This window comes from Vombatus ursinus, unplaced genomic scaffold, assembly GCF_900497805.2.
Source record: "Vombatus ursinus unplaced genomic scaffold, bare-nosed wombat genome assembly UNPS02014308.1, whole genome shotgun sequence".
NCBI lineage: Eukaryota > Metazoa > Chordata > Mammalia > Diprotodontia > Vombatidae > Vombatus > Vombatus ursinus.
Genome location: NW_020954086.1, coordinates 381697 through 397727, shown reverse-complemented (window position 1 = coordinate 397727; position 16031 = coordinate 381697). Strand labels below are relative to the sequence as shown.

The following is a 16031-nucleotide window of genomic DNA, read 5'->3' as shown; positions in this document are numbered from 1 at the left end:
CACCCCCAGCATTCACACACAAGTGCACACTCAGCAGACACACACGCGCGTGCCCACCCAGCAGGCACTCTCTCAGGCACAAAGTGCTCATAGTTACACACGCGCTGTCACGAGGATTCACGCGAACACACTGGGAAGCGCAGGCGCACAAACGTAAATGAACCTGCCTCACCCACCCCCCACCGGAGTCACACGCGGACACACGCAGAGCCCCCTCCAGACCCTCCCCCCTCCCCTCGCCGTGACGTCACCCAGGAGGGGACTCACCTCGTAGTGCGCCTCTCCCTGGCCTCCCCCAGCAGCCCGCAGCTCGCTCCCAGCGCCAGCTGAACATTGCGCCTGCGCAAAAGCTCTGCCTTACTCCGCCCAGCCGTGGAGATGCCTTGTGGAGACTTCTGGGAAACGGAGTCCTGAGCCTCTCTGAGAGAGCGCAGGCGCAATGGGGAGGCTGGTGAGGGAGAGGCTTGTTTTGGGCGGGGGCGGGGGGCGGGGCCTTCTGGGGGCGGGGCCGGGCGGGCACGTAAGTAAAGCCTACTTTGCCCGAGCTTGTGTGAGCGGGTGATGCATGTGTGCACGCACGGGTGTGCACGCACGGGTTAGGGTTAGGGTTAACTCCTTTGGGGTTTTCTTGGCAAACATACTAGAGTGTTTGTCATTTCTTTCTCCGCCAATGAGGAAACTGAGGCAAACAAGGTTAACCGATTGCCCAGGGTCACACAGCCAGCAAGTATCTGAGGCTGAATGTGAACTCGGGTCTTCCTAACTCCAGGCCCAGCGTCCACTGTGCCACCCACTTTTTTCATAGTTTTGATCGATGTTGCTAATTCTCCCCCCCCCTTTCTCTTTTAAATGTTTGGGTCTCAGGAGCAGCTGGGGCCTGGGGTCAGGAAGACCCGGGTTCCTGATGCTGGGCAAGTCACTTCACCCTGTTTGCCTCGGTTTCCTCATCTGTAAAATGAGCTGGAGAAGGAAATGGCAAACTGCTCCAGCATCTTTGCCAAGAAAATCCCCAATGGGGTTGCAGGGAGTCAGACATGATTGAACAGCTGCGGCAGCAGCTATTACACCCCAACAGTCCAAGGGTAGCCCTGAGGGTCAAATGAGAGAATATTTGTAAAGCACTTTGTCCTGTGCCTGGCACATAGTAGGCACTATATAGATGTTAGCTATCATGAAGAAGATGATGATGATGGTGCTGCGGGAGAGAAAAGGGGAGGAAGATGGAGGGAAATGAAGGCCAAGTCAAAACAAAAAGGTCCCGATCATTTTATGTCTTGGACCCAAAAGACCCCGGGCAAGATGGGAAGGTCCCGGGGCTGTGCAGGGATGGGCCAGGACCTAAGACACAGAGTCTCGAAGAGTCGGAACGGTGCCCAGGAGACCTCCAGTCCAACCGGTGCTTGAACAAGAATCCTTTCTGCAACAAATAGTGGTCAGGCAGTCATGCGGCCTCCCCTTAGAGGACCTCCAGGAATGGGGAGCTCACTCCCTTTGGAGGCAGAGGTAGCCATGCTGGATGTCTGGGGCTTCCCAGGTCTTCAGTTCTCCAGCCTCAACCTTCCTTCGTGACCCAGGCCTCCCACCCTCCTGCTCACTCTTCTCTCCTTGTTTAGGCACAGAACAGCTGGCTCAGCTCTGTCCACCAGTTCCAGAGTCTGGTGAGGAGCCAATCTCACTGGTCCAGCTGGCCCAACAGCAGACTGACCCTTCCAGCTAAGATATCAAATCCTAGGGGGAACAAGCCAGCCAGGCCATGAGTGCCAGTGCAGACACTATATCCTGAAGACCCAATAAAACAATTCATAGAGAACTTCATGAGGAACTCTGGGAAAGAGAGAAAGCCCATTGAAGCTCTACAGTTTTGAAGATGTAAGTAGCCATGCTAAGTGTGTCTCCATATGTGTGTCTTACTACCAGTGTACTTTGGGATCCTCATGGATCCCTCTCGGTCTCAGGATATATTTGTATGAAAGTGTGTTCCTAGTGTTAGGGAAAATGAATTGAAATTAGTGATGGTGTAAATGCCTTTGCTTAACATTTAAGTCTACTGGCTGATTCTTAAGAAGAAGCATACCAGCTGGGGCTTGTGAGCTAGGGTATGGGAGGATGGTCACCCCCAGGCCTACCCTGAGAATCTTTGTAGTAGTAAAACCATCCCCTTGGGGACTCAATAGGCCAGTGGTGGTCTGGGTAGGGCAAGTGAGCCCTGAGGGGGTGTCAAATAGGTTTCTCTGAATCTCTCTCTCTCTTATCATTTCTCAAAGTGCTATAGTGTTTTATTATATGCATATATGGTTCCCCTTCTAATTGTGACTGCATTGATTTTGTTTGTGCAGATATTTTCAATGTCATGCAATCCAAATTGTCCTGATCTTTTCTATCCCTTGTTTGGTCAAGAACTTTTCCCCTCTCCATAGCTGTAAAAGCTACCTTCTTCCCCAGCTCCTCAAACGGGTTTATGGGATTGACTTTTGTATCTAGGCCATATGCCTTTTGGAAGTTATTATGGTATATGGTATAGGTTGAAGCCTAACTTCTGTTGGGCAGCTGCCCAGTCTCCTCAGGATTAGGTGGCTTGGATTTATCCAACTGGATAAGTTTATCCAACACTGAGCTACTGTGTTTCTTTGTTTCTGGATCTCGTCTACCTAATCTGTTCTATTGATCAACTCTCTAGGTCTTTGACTACCAAGCAGCTTGGATGATTACTGCTTTGCAGGAAAATCTGAGATCTGGAACTCTAAGGTCACCTTTCTTTCCACTTCTTTTCATTATTTCACTTGAGATTCATGAGCTTTTATTTTTCCAGATGAAGTTGGTTATTTTTTTTTTCTAGTTCTATAGAGTAATATTTTGGTAGTTGGATGGTGTGGCTCCAAACAAGTAAAATAATTTAGGTGGAATTGTCATTTTTGTTATATTAGCACAACCCAACCATGAATAAGTAATAGCATTCTAATTATTGAGGTCTAATTATTCTAATTATTTAGGTTGCATTCATAGAGTCCCTATGAGTCTTGAGAGGTGGGCTCCCCAATATTTTATTCATTCTGTAGTTATTTTTGGATGGAATGTCTCTGTCTCTGCCTTCTGGGTTCTGTGGGTGCCATACCCACAAAAGCCAACGATTTATATGGGTTTCTTTTGTATTCTGCTGCTTTGCCAGTAAGTGGTAACAAAGTGATTAAGATTTTGTGGGGAAGCAGGAGTCACCCACAGACTCTTTGTTAAACACCAAGGTGCTTCATTGGTAGTTAGAGTAAAGAGAGGGGCTAAAGGGCATGTGTCCTTGAAGAGGCTCCACAACACTGCTCACCTGGCCACACTGCTTCAGCATTTGGGACACGGGATCTCAATTCTCTGGTGGGTGTCCCAGGCACGTCTTGTGCCACAACTGAGAAGCCCCAAGTTTCAAGGGAAAGGCTGGCCGTCACTCGGTCATGATGGAAAGTTAGACGCTTAGGATGAAAGCTGGTGATCATCCAAAGATTGAAGAAGGGTTTTAAAACCTAGGGCATAACTTGTCCCATAACCTACTTGGTTAACCTGACTGTTTTCCTTCTTTCCTAGGATATGTGCCAGCAACATCCCAGCCTCATGTCACCTTTTAGAGGGCTCTTCATTCCATGGCATGTCTTACAATTAATACTTCTTTCCATGGTGTTCTGAAATCTTCATGTCATTCCTTATGGAACAATCACATCTCTGATAGCTAGCATTTATATAATGTTTGAAGGTTTGCAAAGTGCCTTACAAAGATTATCTCATTTGACATTCACAACCCTGGGAAGCAGGCGCTATTATTACTCTCGTTATATTCATACGCCAGCTCTTAGTCATACAGGTCACTGCTTGGCATAGATTTTGCTCCCAGTTTTTTATTACCCACGATGCTGTGATGAATGTTTCTGCACATAGATATTTTCTATGTGCATGTTCGCTATTGAAGTAAATATGAATCTCTTCTTGCTGTTAGTGACCTCCTAGGATTACAGATCCAGTAATCAGATTTGTGGACCGGAGGTAGGAGCAATTTTAGAACTGTTCTCACAAAATTCCACATGCTTTCTGGCAGCTGGACCAATTCCCAACTCCAGTAGCAGAGAGCCAATTTGTCTGTCTTCTCACTCCCTGCCTGACATTGATTTTCCCCATCTTCCACCCTCCCTGCTAACCTGAGGGCTGTGAGGTGACACCTGGGAGTTTAGGCTCATTTGCATTTCTATGATTATTAAGGAGTTTGGATTCTTCAAGCTGGCCGGTGATGGAATGTAGACCGTGTGTGTCTATATCCTTTGACCACTAATTTATTGAGGGGCACAGCTCGTAATCTTAGAAATTTACTGTCAATTCCTTAGGGATGCTGGATGTCAGAGACCATTAACATTCCGGTAATTATTGGTAAATGTGTTTTCCCCTCCATTAAATCCAGTTAGATTATCTCCTTTGGTGGTGGTGGGTGGGTGGGTGGGTGGGGGCATCAGTAGAAGGTACCTGAAGCTCATGCTTGAAACACTCCAGCTCCAGGATCCTGTCCGACCTCTCCGCCCAGCCCACACCCAGATCACAGGCTCCTGTCTTTTTCGGTGAAGCTTTAGGCATCTGTAATTTTTTCCCATTGAAAGGACCCACTCATGCTAGCTCTTAGATACATACATCCTCATCCCCAGCTTGTCTTGGCCCACCAGGTCACTTTTACTGGGATCTTAACCTTTTATGCTTCCCTTGCCCAGCCCAGATAACAGCGTGGTTCCTGAGCCCTGGTTCCCCCGCTCCCTCAACCCCAGACTTCTTAGTTCCAGTGTCCTTAATCTGCAGTACCCTGATTTCAACAAATAGTTACTTCCTTTCTTGAAGATAATTCTGTCTGCTTCCTACTCATGGGACTTGCACTATCAGTTCTCTCTTTGCTCGCTCAGTGATCTTCAGACAAAGTGGGATTTCCAAGAGGCAATACTCTTGCGTTATACTGGGGCTCTGTTTTGATTGACTCATTACAACGGTCTCTACGCTGATTTCTCTGCAAGTTTTCTTTGTGAGAATTTGTTCCTTTTTCTCTTTGTGATCCTATCACTTCAGTGGGTGCATTTCTTGAAGTTCTGAGGTGAAGGGGAGTCGGGCTTTGGCAGAACCCTTTACTTCACTCCTGTATACCTTCGATTCGCGGGAAGTCCCTCCAGCATGAATTCACTGATGGTGAAGCAGGCTGGACCTCTGAGTGGCAGCTTTTCCACAGTCGCTGCCTTCACAGGGATTCTGTCTCGGATAGTTGGTGATATCGAGAATGAAAGCTTTCCCATACTCCACACATTTCTAGGCTTTCCTACCAGGTGGAATTCTCTGGTACAGATTAAGAGTCTTCTTAAGACTGAAGGGTTTGCCACATCCTTGACATTCAGAGTTTCTCTCCAAGGTAAATTCTGTGATTCCAAGTAAGATCTGATCTCCAAATGACAAGCAATTTTCACATTCATGGCTCTATGCACGTTGATTAATTCATGTTTAGTAATGGCTCAGATCTAACCGAATCAGGCTTTGTCTAATTATTAAACACTCAACTTTTCTCTCTCGAGTTATTTCTTCAGGTTAATAAGGGCTGAGCTCTGCCTAAAGGCTTTCCCACATTCCTTACATTCATAAGGTTTCTCTCTCTCTGGACAAAGGCCTTCTCATTGCTTACATAGGTAAGACTTGTTTCCAGTAATGAATCCTCTGATGTTGATTAAGAGCCGATCTCTGGATGAAGGCTTTGCCACATTCCTTACATTCATAAGGTATCTCTCCAGTGTGAATTCTCTGATGTTCAGTAAGAACCGTGTTCCTGCGGAATGCCTTCCCACAGTCTTTACATTTGTAAGGTTTCTCTCCAGTATGAGTTATCTGATGATGAATAAGGGCTGAGCTCTGCCTAAAGGCTTTTCCACATTCCTTACATTCATAAGGTTTCTCACCAGTGTGAATTCTCTGATGGTGAATAAGACCTGAGTGCCCACTGAAGACTGCCCCACATTCTTTACATTCAAAAGGTTTCTCTCCAGTATGAATTCTATAATGCTGAATAAGGGATGATCTCTGTTTGAAGGCCTTCCCACATTCATTACATTCATAAGGTTTTTCTCCAGTATGAATTCTCTGATGTTGAATAAGGGATGAATTCTGGCTAAAGGCCTTCCCACAATCCTTACATTCATAAGGTTTCTCAATAGTGTGAGTTCTTTGATGCTCAATGAGGTATGAGCGCCAACTGAAGGCTGCCCCACATTCCTTACACTCATATGGTTTATTTCCACTATGAATTCTTTCATGTTTAATAATGTCTGATCTCTGGCTGAATGCCTTCCCACATTCCTTGCAATCATAAGGTTTCTCTCCAGTGTGAATTCTCTGGTGTCGAATAAGATGTGAATTCTGCCTGAAGGCATTTCCACATTCCTTGCATTTATATGGCTTCTCTCCAGTGTGAATTCTCTGGTGTTTAGTAAGACTGGAGCTCTGGCTGAAAGCCTTCCCACAATCCTTGCATTCATAAGGTTTCTCACCAGTATGAGTTCTCTGATGTTCCATGAGGTATGAGCGCCAACTGAAGGCAGTCCCACATTCCTTACACTTGTATGGCTTCTTTCCACTCTGAAATTGGTCATTTCTAGTAACATCTGAGTTCTGGTTGAAGGCCTCCCCAAACTCTGTATAATCACAGGCTTTCTCATGTTTAGTAAGACCTGAGCTCCACCTAAAGGCCTTTCCACAATGACTACACTTAAAAGGTTTCTCTCTCTCTTGAGTTCTCTCACAATTTATAATGTCTAAATGGTTGCTGAAAGCCTTGCCATATTCTGTGCATTTATAAGGTTTCTCTTCACCATGAGATCTCTGATTTTGAATAAGAGGTGAGCGCTTGCCAGAATTCTGTCTACCTTCTTCCAAATCATAGGGTTCATATCTGTTCTGCTGATTATGGGGGAGATTCCCATGTTCATCAGGAGGCCTCAGTCCTGGGTGCTTGGACATGCTCTGACCAAGGCCCCTTCCCAAGTCAGTACATGCATGGCCTCCCTGAGCAGTGGGCGCCAGGACACTAGACTGGCTGAGATCTTTTTCCTGGGAAAGGACTTTCCCTGGAGTCTCCCCTGCAAGGCTTCCCATTTGTTTCCATAACATGACCTCTTGGTAAGGACTCTCCCAAAATGTGGGCACCTGGGGAACAACACGCCTTCTAGGGCTGTCCACAAATGTCACTAGCAATCCTCCTCCTTCTTGTCTTCCAAGTGACTCCTGCTGGTTCTCGAGTCCAGAATCCCAGGCTGAAAAAAAAATTCAGAAGGAAAAGAATTTGAATCTAAGCCACAGATGACTTCAGAGGGCAAGCCCCGCCCTTACCACTATCCTGAATCTTGCTAGCCCACAGAAAACTGGTGGCTGAGGAAGCTAATGCAGGCGAAGGGCACGCTACCAGAGGAACGGTGTCTACGGAGCTGCTAGCAGCAATAAGGGTAATGATAGGGGGGAGGCTGCTATCAAATGAGATGATAATTGTAAAGTGGTTAGTGCCTGACACACAGTGTTATATAAATGTTAGCTATTACTAATAACAGTGACCACAGCTAGCATTTACATACCGCTATAAAGTTATATGTAAGATACATATACATTTATATGTGTGTGTACGTGTGTGTGTGCGTGTGTGTGTGTGAAATCTCAAATTATCCTCAAACAACCCTGGCAGTTAGGTGCTAATATTTCTCACATTTTGTTGTTAAGTTGGCTCAGTTGTGTCTGACTCTTGGTGACCCCATTTGGGGTTTTCTTGACTGAGATACTGGAGTCATTTGCCACTTCCTTCTCCAGCTCATTTTACAGATGTGAGGCAAAAGGCGGTAAGTGACTTGCCCGGGGCCACACTGAGCCAGATTTGAACTCTGGCTTTCCTGCCTCCAGGTCCCATCCCTCCATCCACTTTGCCCCCAGTGGCCTGGTACCCCACTATATCTGACCACGGTCAGACCGCACTGGGAGTTTGAGGTTCAGGTGAAGAAATCCCATTTTAGGAAAGGCACTGATGACCAAGAGTGGGTCCTGAGGAGGGACACCAGGACAGTGAAGGGCCACATGGTCAAATGAGGGTAGGTTGTCTCCCTTTAGTATGTATTCCCAGGACCTAACACAGTATTGGGCACATACTAAGCATTAAATAAATGTTTTTCACTCCTTCGTTCATAGCTTGAAAGATCTAGGGACAGTTAGCCTGAAGGACAGAAGACACGGCAGCTGTCTTTGAGGATCTGAGGCCCAGCCATGTGGATGAAGGATTTCCAGGGGTGGGGAACCTGCAGCCTTCAGGTCACATGTGGCCTTCTAGGTCCCCAGGTGCAGCCTTTTGACTGAGTCCAAGTTGGACAGAATAAATCCTTTTCTTAAGGGGATTTGTTCTGTGAAGTTTGGATTCAGTCAAAGGCCGCACTTGAGGACCTAGAGGACCACATATGGTCTTGAGGCCCCAGGTTCCCCAACCCTGGATTAGAGTTTGTCTTCTTGGCTACCAAAGACAGAAATAAGGACAATGGGTGGACGTTGCAAGAGGCAAATCCTGCCTCCCTATAAACATGGAAAACCTTTGGAGCAGCTCAGCCCTCCAGAATGTGAACGGGCTGCTGAGGAAGGAAGCAGGGAGTGGCCCTCACTGGGGGTCTCCCAGGGGGATTTTGGGGTGGACCTCTGAGGCCCCTAACAGTCTCTAGGCCCTCCTCCTGTGTCCTCCCTGACCCGGGGGCAGCCTCTCTTTCTAGGGGTGAAGAAGCTGAGGCTAACACAGGTGACCAATGTGGCCATGACAGGTTAGTCCCAGGGCTGGGACCAGGCCTCAGGCCTGGCCTGCTGACTCCTACCTCTGTGCCCTTTCCACTGAGCCATGGGCCTGACCATACGGAGAAGGAGCAGTCTGCCTTGGGATGAGGATGAAGGGATGGACAATGGGACTGATGAGGAGAGTCCTGGCATGGGCCCTTTTCATTTAGAGGTGATGGAGAGAGACGTGGCAAGGGGGCTGGTCAGAGGGAGCTGGCCCAGCGGGCAGGAGGGGCCCCCTAAGGGAGGGGGCAAGGACACTGTGAGGGCAGCCGGGCCAGCTCGTCACAGAAGGAGGGGACGACCCCGGCTACCATCGATGGCCCAATCACTCACCTGACCGACAAGCCCGTTTTGAGGGCCCGCCCTGTGTCAGCACGGGGACACAAAAAGGAAATGGTCCCTGCCCTCCAAGAGCTTCCACTCCATGGGAAGAGAACACATACATGTGGACAAATACACCAAGTCATTTGGGGGGGTGGGGCAGGCCCTGGCAGCTGGGGCATCTGGCTGATCCTTGGGTAGGAGGTGGCCCATGAGCTGAGGAATCAGGGCTCCTAGGATGTACAGGGAAAGAGGGAGGGCATCCCAGGCATGGGGTACAGCCTGTGCAAAGGCATGACGATGTGACCCTGGGAGAGGAGCAGCAAGGAGGCCAGTGTGGCTGGCCTGAAGAGGGCATGACGAGGAGGGATGTGTAAGATCTGGGGAAAGGCCTTAATGCCACAGAGCAGTCACAGCATCCTAAAGACCCCAGGGAGCCACAGCAGCTCACTGAGCAGGGGTGTGACCTGGTGAGCCTTGGGCTTTAGAAATGCTGATAGGCCAGCAGTGGGAGGGACCTCTGAGAGGCAGAACAGCATTGACAGACCACTTTTTAAACACCTCTCATTTTACCAGTAAGAAAACTGAGGACGAGAGGGTACTGGTCCATCCGCTCCAGGGCACACACCGAGTTATCCCGTGTGTGCACTGAGAAGACCCAGAGCGATCTCTCCATGAGCCTCAGGCTTTGGATTTCCCGACCCTCACCCTTGAAGACTGGGGAGTGGGTTGGTAAATCAGCAGCAGCACATGCCCCTGGGGACCCTCCAGACCCCACCTGCACCATCCCACACTCCAGAGAAGGCCAAACCTGAGGGCCCAGCAGGGCTGTGGCATCCACTGGCTCCTCGACACCTGGCAGAAGTGTCTCCTTCCCAGGGACAGGGGCTCCTGGGGCCCTCTCCCTGCAGATCTGAGGCTGATGGCTCTTCCCCTTGTTCCAGCCAGGAGACCAGGTCTGGTTTGTCCTCTTTTAGCCCTGCCCACGGGAGGAAAGGAGATAGCTCTGTACGGGGGCGGGGTAGGGTGGTGGGGGTGGTGGTGGTGGAAGGAGGCTCAGCTGTGACTGCCCAAGGATGGTGGAGGAAGACAGGCAGGTTTTACCTACTGGTAGCAGCTGGCTACACCTGTCAGAATCATTAATCCACAAGCATCTATTAAGCGCCTCCTGTATTCGAGGTGGGAGGGTGTGCTGCAGAGTGGATGGGCCAGCCTGGAGTCAGGTCCCACCTGTGACCTCACCAGCCGTGTGACCCAGCGACTCCCCAAGACTCCAAGTGCCCGAGCAGGTGCGGCTGGGCAGGCTTCTGGTAGACAGAGCTCCCTCACAGGAGGTTCCGTACAGCAATTCAATCACAGGGTCTGGGGGTAAAGCAGCAACACTGCTCACGGAGCCAGTGCTCAGATACAGGGACACAAAGACAAGAGCTCCTGCTTCCAAAGCTTAGATTGAATCGGAACCTCCCTTAAGTATGTCCACTTCATCTGCGCACGCGCGCACGCACACACACACACACACACACACACACACAGAGTGAGTGGGGCAGGGCAGGCATCAGCAGGTAATGGGATCAAGAAGGATTTCACGTCAGGAGGAATGAGCTCTGAAGGAAGGGAGGCCTCCTAAGAAGCAGAAACAAAGCAGGGGGGCCCAGGTATGGGGGTGGGGGGTAACAGTCCTCTGAGGCCTGAGGTGGAGCTCCAAAGGAGCCGCGATCAGAGATATCTGACAGGAAAATGGTGGCCCCCAATGGATACTCTCATCTTCCAGTTATAATCCAAATGTCCAGATTGGCTCTTGTCATCAACCCTGCCCCTTTCTTTAAAAAATTATTTCCCCCAAATCATAAATGTGAAAGGGAACCTCTTCCGTTCTCTCCCATTTTTAAAATGATTTGACCTCTTGATCGGCTGTCCATGTGGAACATGTGCAACCAGGTGGTGTGCCATGTTGGTCTAGGCCTGGTTTCCGCCTCGAGGCTCTCCAGTCCTCCCCATCTGCCCTCCACACAGCTGCCAAAGTGGCTTCTCTCAAGGGCAGGTGTGATCAGCCCTTCGCCTGTTCACTGCATGCCAGCTGCCTCCCTGCTGCCTCTAGGGATGAACCCCAGCACCAAAAGCCCTTCACCACCTGGTTCCCACTGCCTTTCTCTCTCTCTCAAAACGTCTCCCTTTTTCATTGAGATGGACATCCACTGGGTGTCCTTTGCTCTGCTGCCACAAAAAGTGCGGCTACAGATGGTCTGGTGTAAATGGGACCTTCAGAACCGGCCTCTTCTGTGGCACCCGGTGGGTGGCGGCTGAAGAAAGCATGCCCCACGAATGCAGAGCGGTGGATGGCAGGTGAGGAAGGGGCTGGCAGAAGGGATGGCTTATTCCCCTTTCCTAAACTTCCTTTGGGAGAGGGGAGCGTTCTTTGGGTCAGGACAGAACAGTGATACTGTAAAAACATCAATCAAGGCCACAATTTTTAAAACCAGGAGAGGAAAATGCCCTAAGTAGGGTTAAAATGATCTGCCTGCAAGATCTCTGGAAAGTGACAGAACGGAACCCTTCCGTGTGGAATGCAGGAACCCCTCCTGTCCACCATCCCTCCAAAGCAGCATGCCTTCTAGACGTGCCTCCTCCCTGACCCACCAGCCTCTCCTTCAAGCTCTCAGAGGGTGGGAAAATCAGCCCCGCTCTGGGCCCAGCTTCCTCTCGTTTAAATGAAGTCAGTGGACTTGGGAGCAATGCTGGATTGAGAGGAAAACCCAGCAGAAACAAAACAGTTCAATTATGTTCCCAAAACGGGGGAAAATGACGGGTATTTTGGGACGGTCGAAAAAGCTCTGGGCCGGGACTCAAGGGACCTCATTTCCCGGCCCATCTGGGCCAAGTTTGCTGCGTGACCTTGGACAAATCCCTCACCCAGATTCAGTTCTCACCAATGTAAAATGAAGGCATTGGGGCAGATTCGACTTCTGGCTTCTGAGGGAGAAGAAAGAAGGAAGGACTTATGGGAAAGAGAGAGCAGGACCCCGTGGAGGGGGTGCAGAGTTGGGGGGGGGGGTCAGTGTCCAGGCAGGCTCCCTAGTTCAGTCCGAACCAGATCAGTGTAATTGGAAATGCTTAAGAAAGTAAGTAAAAGTAAGGTATATCACAGATAATGCTAATTTGTGGTTTTCTAAGTCAGCTGCCAGCAGGGATCGTTTCCATCTGAGTTTGACACCACTGACTTAGAGAACTGTGGCTTAGTGACAAAGACCAAGGGGTGAATCTGAGGGAGACCGAGGAAGTAAGAAGGACGCTCTCTCGGCCCAGGGAGCATCCAAGCGCTACTTCCAGCTTCAAAGAGGAATGGGATCCCGCCAATGAGCTCCCGGGGGATGCTGTGCAATTTCACCGTTTCCCCATGATAAAATGCTGCAGGTGGCCTCCAGGGCAGCTCCAGACCCTTCTGGCTGTAAAGTGATGGCCCGGGGACTAAGCAGGACCAAAGGGCGTAGAGAGAAGGCCCAGAGGAGGAGGAGGGCTCAGGAGGGAGACAAGGGAAAGGGAACGATGGGAGAGTTCACCAAGCGGGTGGAGCGGGCAAGCGGAATGCAATAGGTTCTGGGGAAAATTCTCCAGGAAAAGTTATCCCAGGACGGATAGGAGATGCTCAAGAACGAAATTCTGAGATAAAAAGGGGGAAATGCCAGCAAGGAGGGAAAGAGGAATTGTCTAGAGAGATGTGGATGCACAAGGAACTCTCCCACCAAGTTTCTATAAAGCAGCCTTCAGAAGACGCAAGCAATGAACAAGAGAGGGCAGCACTGTCCAGGAAGACAGTATTAATGGCGCTCAAGCTCAGAACAAGGGAAGGAGGGTGGGGTAGGGGGAGCCAACCAAAAAGGGGAGGGGCTCCTTTGAACAAGATTGGGAGGAAAAGGAGAGTCTAAGAAGAGATGAGACCTTTGCTTGGGGTGGATGGTATCACTAGTAATAGCAATAGCAGCTAACATTGACCTAGGGGCAGCTGAGGGGGCAGCGCATAGAGCACCAGGCCTGGAGTTCAAATCTGGCCTATCTGTGTGACCCTGGGCAAGTCACTTCCCCTGCTGGCCTCCGTTTCCTCCTCTGTAAAATGAGCTGACGCGGATGTCTGAGGTTCACAAAGTGCTGTCTCGTTTGCTGGGTAGAGAGATGAAGCCCGACTCCGCGCCAGGCTCGGGGCCCAGCCGCCCGCTGATCCAGGAGCATGTCCCAACGATGACAACAGCCGCTGAGGTTTGCATGGAGCCCGAAGGACCCGCCCGAGCCCGCAGCCCCCGCAGCGGGCTTCCTGCCTCCGCCTTCCACACCCTGGCGGGCCGCTGCAGGACAATGACCGCCAGCAGGCAGAGCAGAGCGGCCCAAGGCCCCTGCTGCCCCGTTTTCTCTGCCCAGGGGAAAGCCTGGAAAGGAAGGAACTGCCCCGATGGGCCCAAATCCCCTGGGCGTGATGAACTGTAGCCCCGGCCCCCAAACGGGACAATGTGGTCGCTGACCCGCAATCTGTGACACGGGAAAGATCCTGGATGGCGGGCAGAGAATGGGGCCTGCCAACTGTCCAAGAGTAAGCCTGACTTTGATGCCCGAGAAATCCCAGACCCTCAAAGCGATGGTGGGCAAATACCCAGAAAAGGAAGACTCCCCCAGAATGGGCCACACCGGGCCCAGCTCGTCCCCTTTTCTAAGCACCAGTGAGGGGAGACCCCCATGGGAAGTTCCCTGAGACTGAGCAAAATGAAGGATTCCTACTACTCTAGGAGGGAAGGGGTCAGTCAGTCAGCAAACCCTTGCCAAGCACTCAGGGTGCCGGGCGCTGTGCTACCTGCCTGTCTGGGGGCAGAGGACAAGCGGCTCTGAACAAACAGGGTAGAGACGGGAGGAGTGAGATCCCCCAGGAGGGAAGGCCCCCCGTGCTCCAGGGACCAGGAAAGGCTCCATCCAGCACATGCCATGTTGGGGGGACCACGGAGGAGCTGCGGGAGGCGAGGAGGGGCTCCAGGTGATGACCCCAGAACACTCGGTCCCGAGCCAGCCCTCTTCTGGCTTTTCCTGTCTAGACCTCGTTTGGACACATTTATTTGCTTGTCTCCCGGTCAGACTGTACACTCTCAGAGGGCAGGGACTGACTTCTCCCTCTTTTTGTGACCCTCACACTTGGTGCAGTGCCTGGCATACAGTAGGTGCTTAATAAACGTTTACTGTCTGACCACAGCGAGGAACAGCAGAGACCACAGCAGGATCTCCCCAACTGCCTCACCAGCACCAACAGCCAGGGAAGAGCCACGCCTCCCTCCCCCCAGAGGGCCGGGAAGCCCCCGGCCAAGGCAGCCTTTGCTGGGGTCTGTGGGGATGGGGACGAGAGGGCCAGAGGCCGCACCATCCTGGAGCCCCAGACCAGAAGAGACAGCTGCCCAGCCCTGGGCCCAGGGGAGGCGACCTTACCCAGGGACACCAGGTTCCTGTAGTTCTCCAGCATCACCTCCTTGTACAGCTGCCACTGAGCAGGGCTCAGGCACCCCCATTCCTCCTCGGTAAAGTCCACGGCCACGTCCCTGAACGACATCACTTCCTGCAACACCAAACATATGCCTGCTGGCCCGGGGGGCACTGGACCCCAGGGGGAGGCAGCAGGAGGTGGGCCTCTGTGGGCAAGGCTTTGTGCCTTGGTTTCCTCACTCTGAAAACCAGGGGCTTAAACCAGACCACCTCCAAGGACCCTTCCAGCTGTCCACCTATGCTCCTCTCAGCCCAGACACGGCCCTGGGAGCCCCGGGGAGAAGGGCCCCCGATGGGGAGGAAATGGATCTGGGGGGGCGGGGCCCTACGCCCTATAGCAAGCTGGGGAGGCAGGGGTGATGTGCAGGCTCTGCTGGGACCCTCTTCTTGGAGGCTGGACCAGATGGCCTCAGGGAAGGAGGCCTCTGAGCAGGCCTGCAGCCGGGCGGCTTGCCAGCCTTGTCTATGGTCATTCTCATGACTGATCGCCAACCCCAAGAAGCCCCTGAGGACTCGGGAGCAGCAAGGAGCGGTCTGGGAGCCTGGAGGACAGTCCTGGAGCAGGAGGAGCCCCTGACTCACCTGGTCTGGGGTCAAGGGGACCCCGGGGGACCCGCCATGCTCCTCCGGGCTTCCCTCAAGGGGAAGAAGGAGATTCAGAGCCATGAGACCTGAGACCTGAGGGGGGAGAGAGGAGGCTGTGTCAGGGAAAGAACTGGCCTTTCAGCCCCTGCCGGCCTGGCGAGGACTGGCTGCCTGCAGGGTAATGACCCACCTCCCAGGCCCCATACACACACAGAAACACACACACACAAATGTACAGACACAGACACACACATACACACACACACAAATGTGTGAACACACACATGCACATACATACTAACAGGTACACACACACACATTACAGAAGCAGCCCTGGCATCGCTCAGTGCCAAGCTCCTCAGGAGAGACCAAGGGGGGAGACACAGATCAGGGACTCATGGGGCAGACGTACTAACTGGAGGATGCAGGTGGAGGAGAGAGACCCCCATTCAGTCCAATTCTGCACCCTCTATTAAGTCCCCACCAGGGGCAGGGTGCCCGGGGCACAAAGACAGGAGAGACACAGTCCCTGCCTGCCAAGAGGGGACACAGCATGGGTAGAGATAGGCACTTTCCCTGTAAGTGTGATGTGCTTGCTGGGCTGGGGGAGGGCTTCCTGGAGGAGGTGATGCTGAGGCTGCGCCTGGAAGGGGCTGAGGATCCCAAGAGGCCGAGGGGAGGACAGAGAGCCTTGCAGGCACAAAGGAAACAGTAATGCCTCTGGAGCAAGCCCTGCGCTAAATGAGAAGAAGGTGAAGCCTCCGGGCTCT

The 16031-nt window shown here is 51.6% G+C and overlaps 2 protein-coding genes across 2 annotated transcripts in view; both read right to left on the bottom strand.

The window, feature by feature from the left end:
• LOC114042219 (zinc finger protein 383-like) overlaps window positions 1-339 on the bottom strand; it is an 11228-nt gene extending 10889 nt beyond the window's left edge. Inside the window, exon 1 of the mRNA XM_027860882.1 lies at window positions 268-339. Coding sequence (XP_027716683.1) covers window positions 268-334 — 67 coding nt within the window. The 5' untranslated portion in view covers window positions 335-339. The remainder of the gene's footprint in view (window positions 1-267) is intronic.
• A 4190-nt stretch (window positions 340-4529) lies between these two features.
• The window catches only part of LOC114042217 (zinc finger protein 383-like), an 11601-nt gene continuing 99 nt past the window's right edge, over window positions 4530-16031 (bottom strand). The window contains 5 exon segments of the mRNA XM_027860879.1: window positions 4530-5702; window positions 5704-7301; window positions 9977-10144; window positions 14623-14749; window positions 15259-15354. Of these exon segments, the coding sequence (XP_027716680.1) occupies window positions 5670-5702; window positions 5704-7301; window positions 9977-10144; window positions 14623-14749; window positions 15259-15342 (2010 nt within the window). The 5' untranslated portion in view covers window positions 15343-15354 and the 3' untranslated portion in view covers window positions 4530-5669.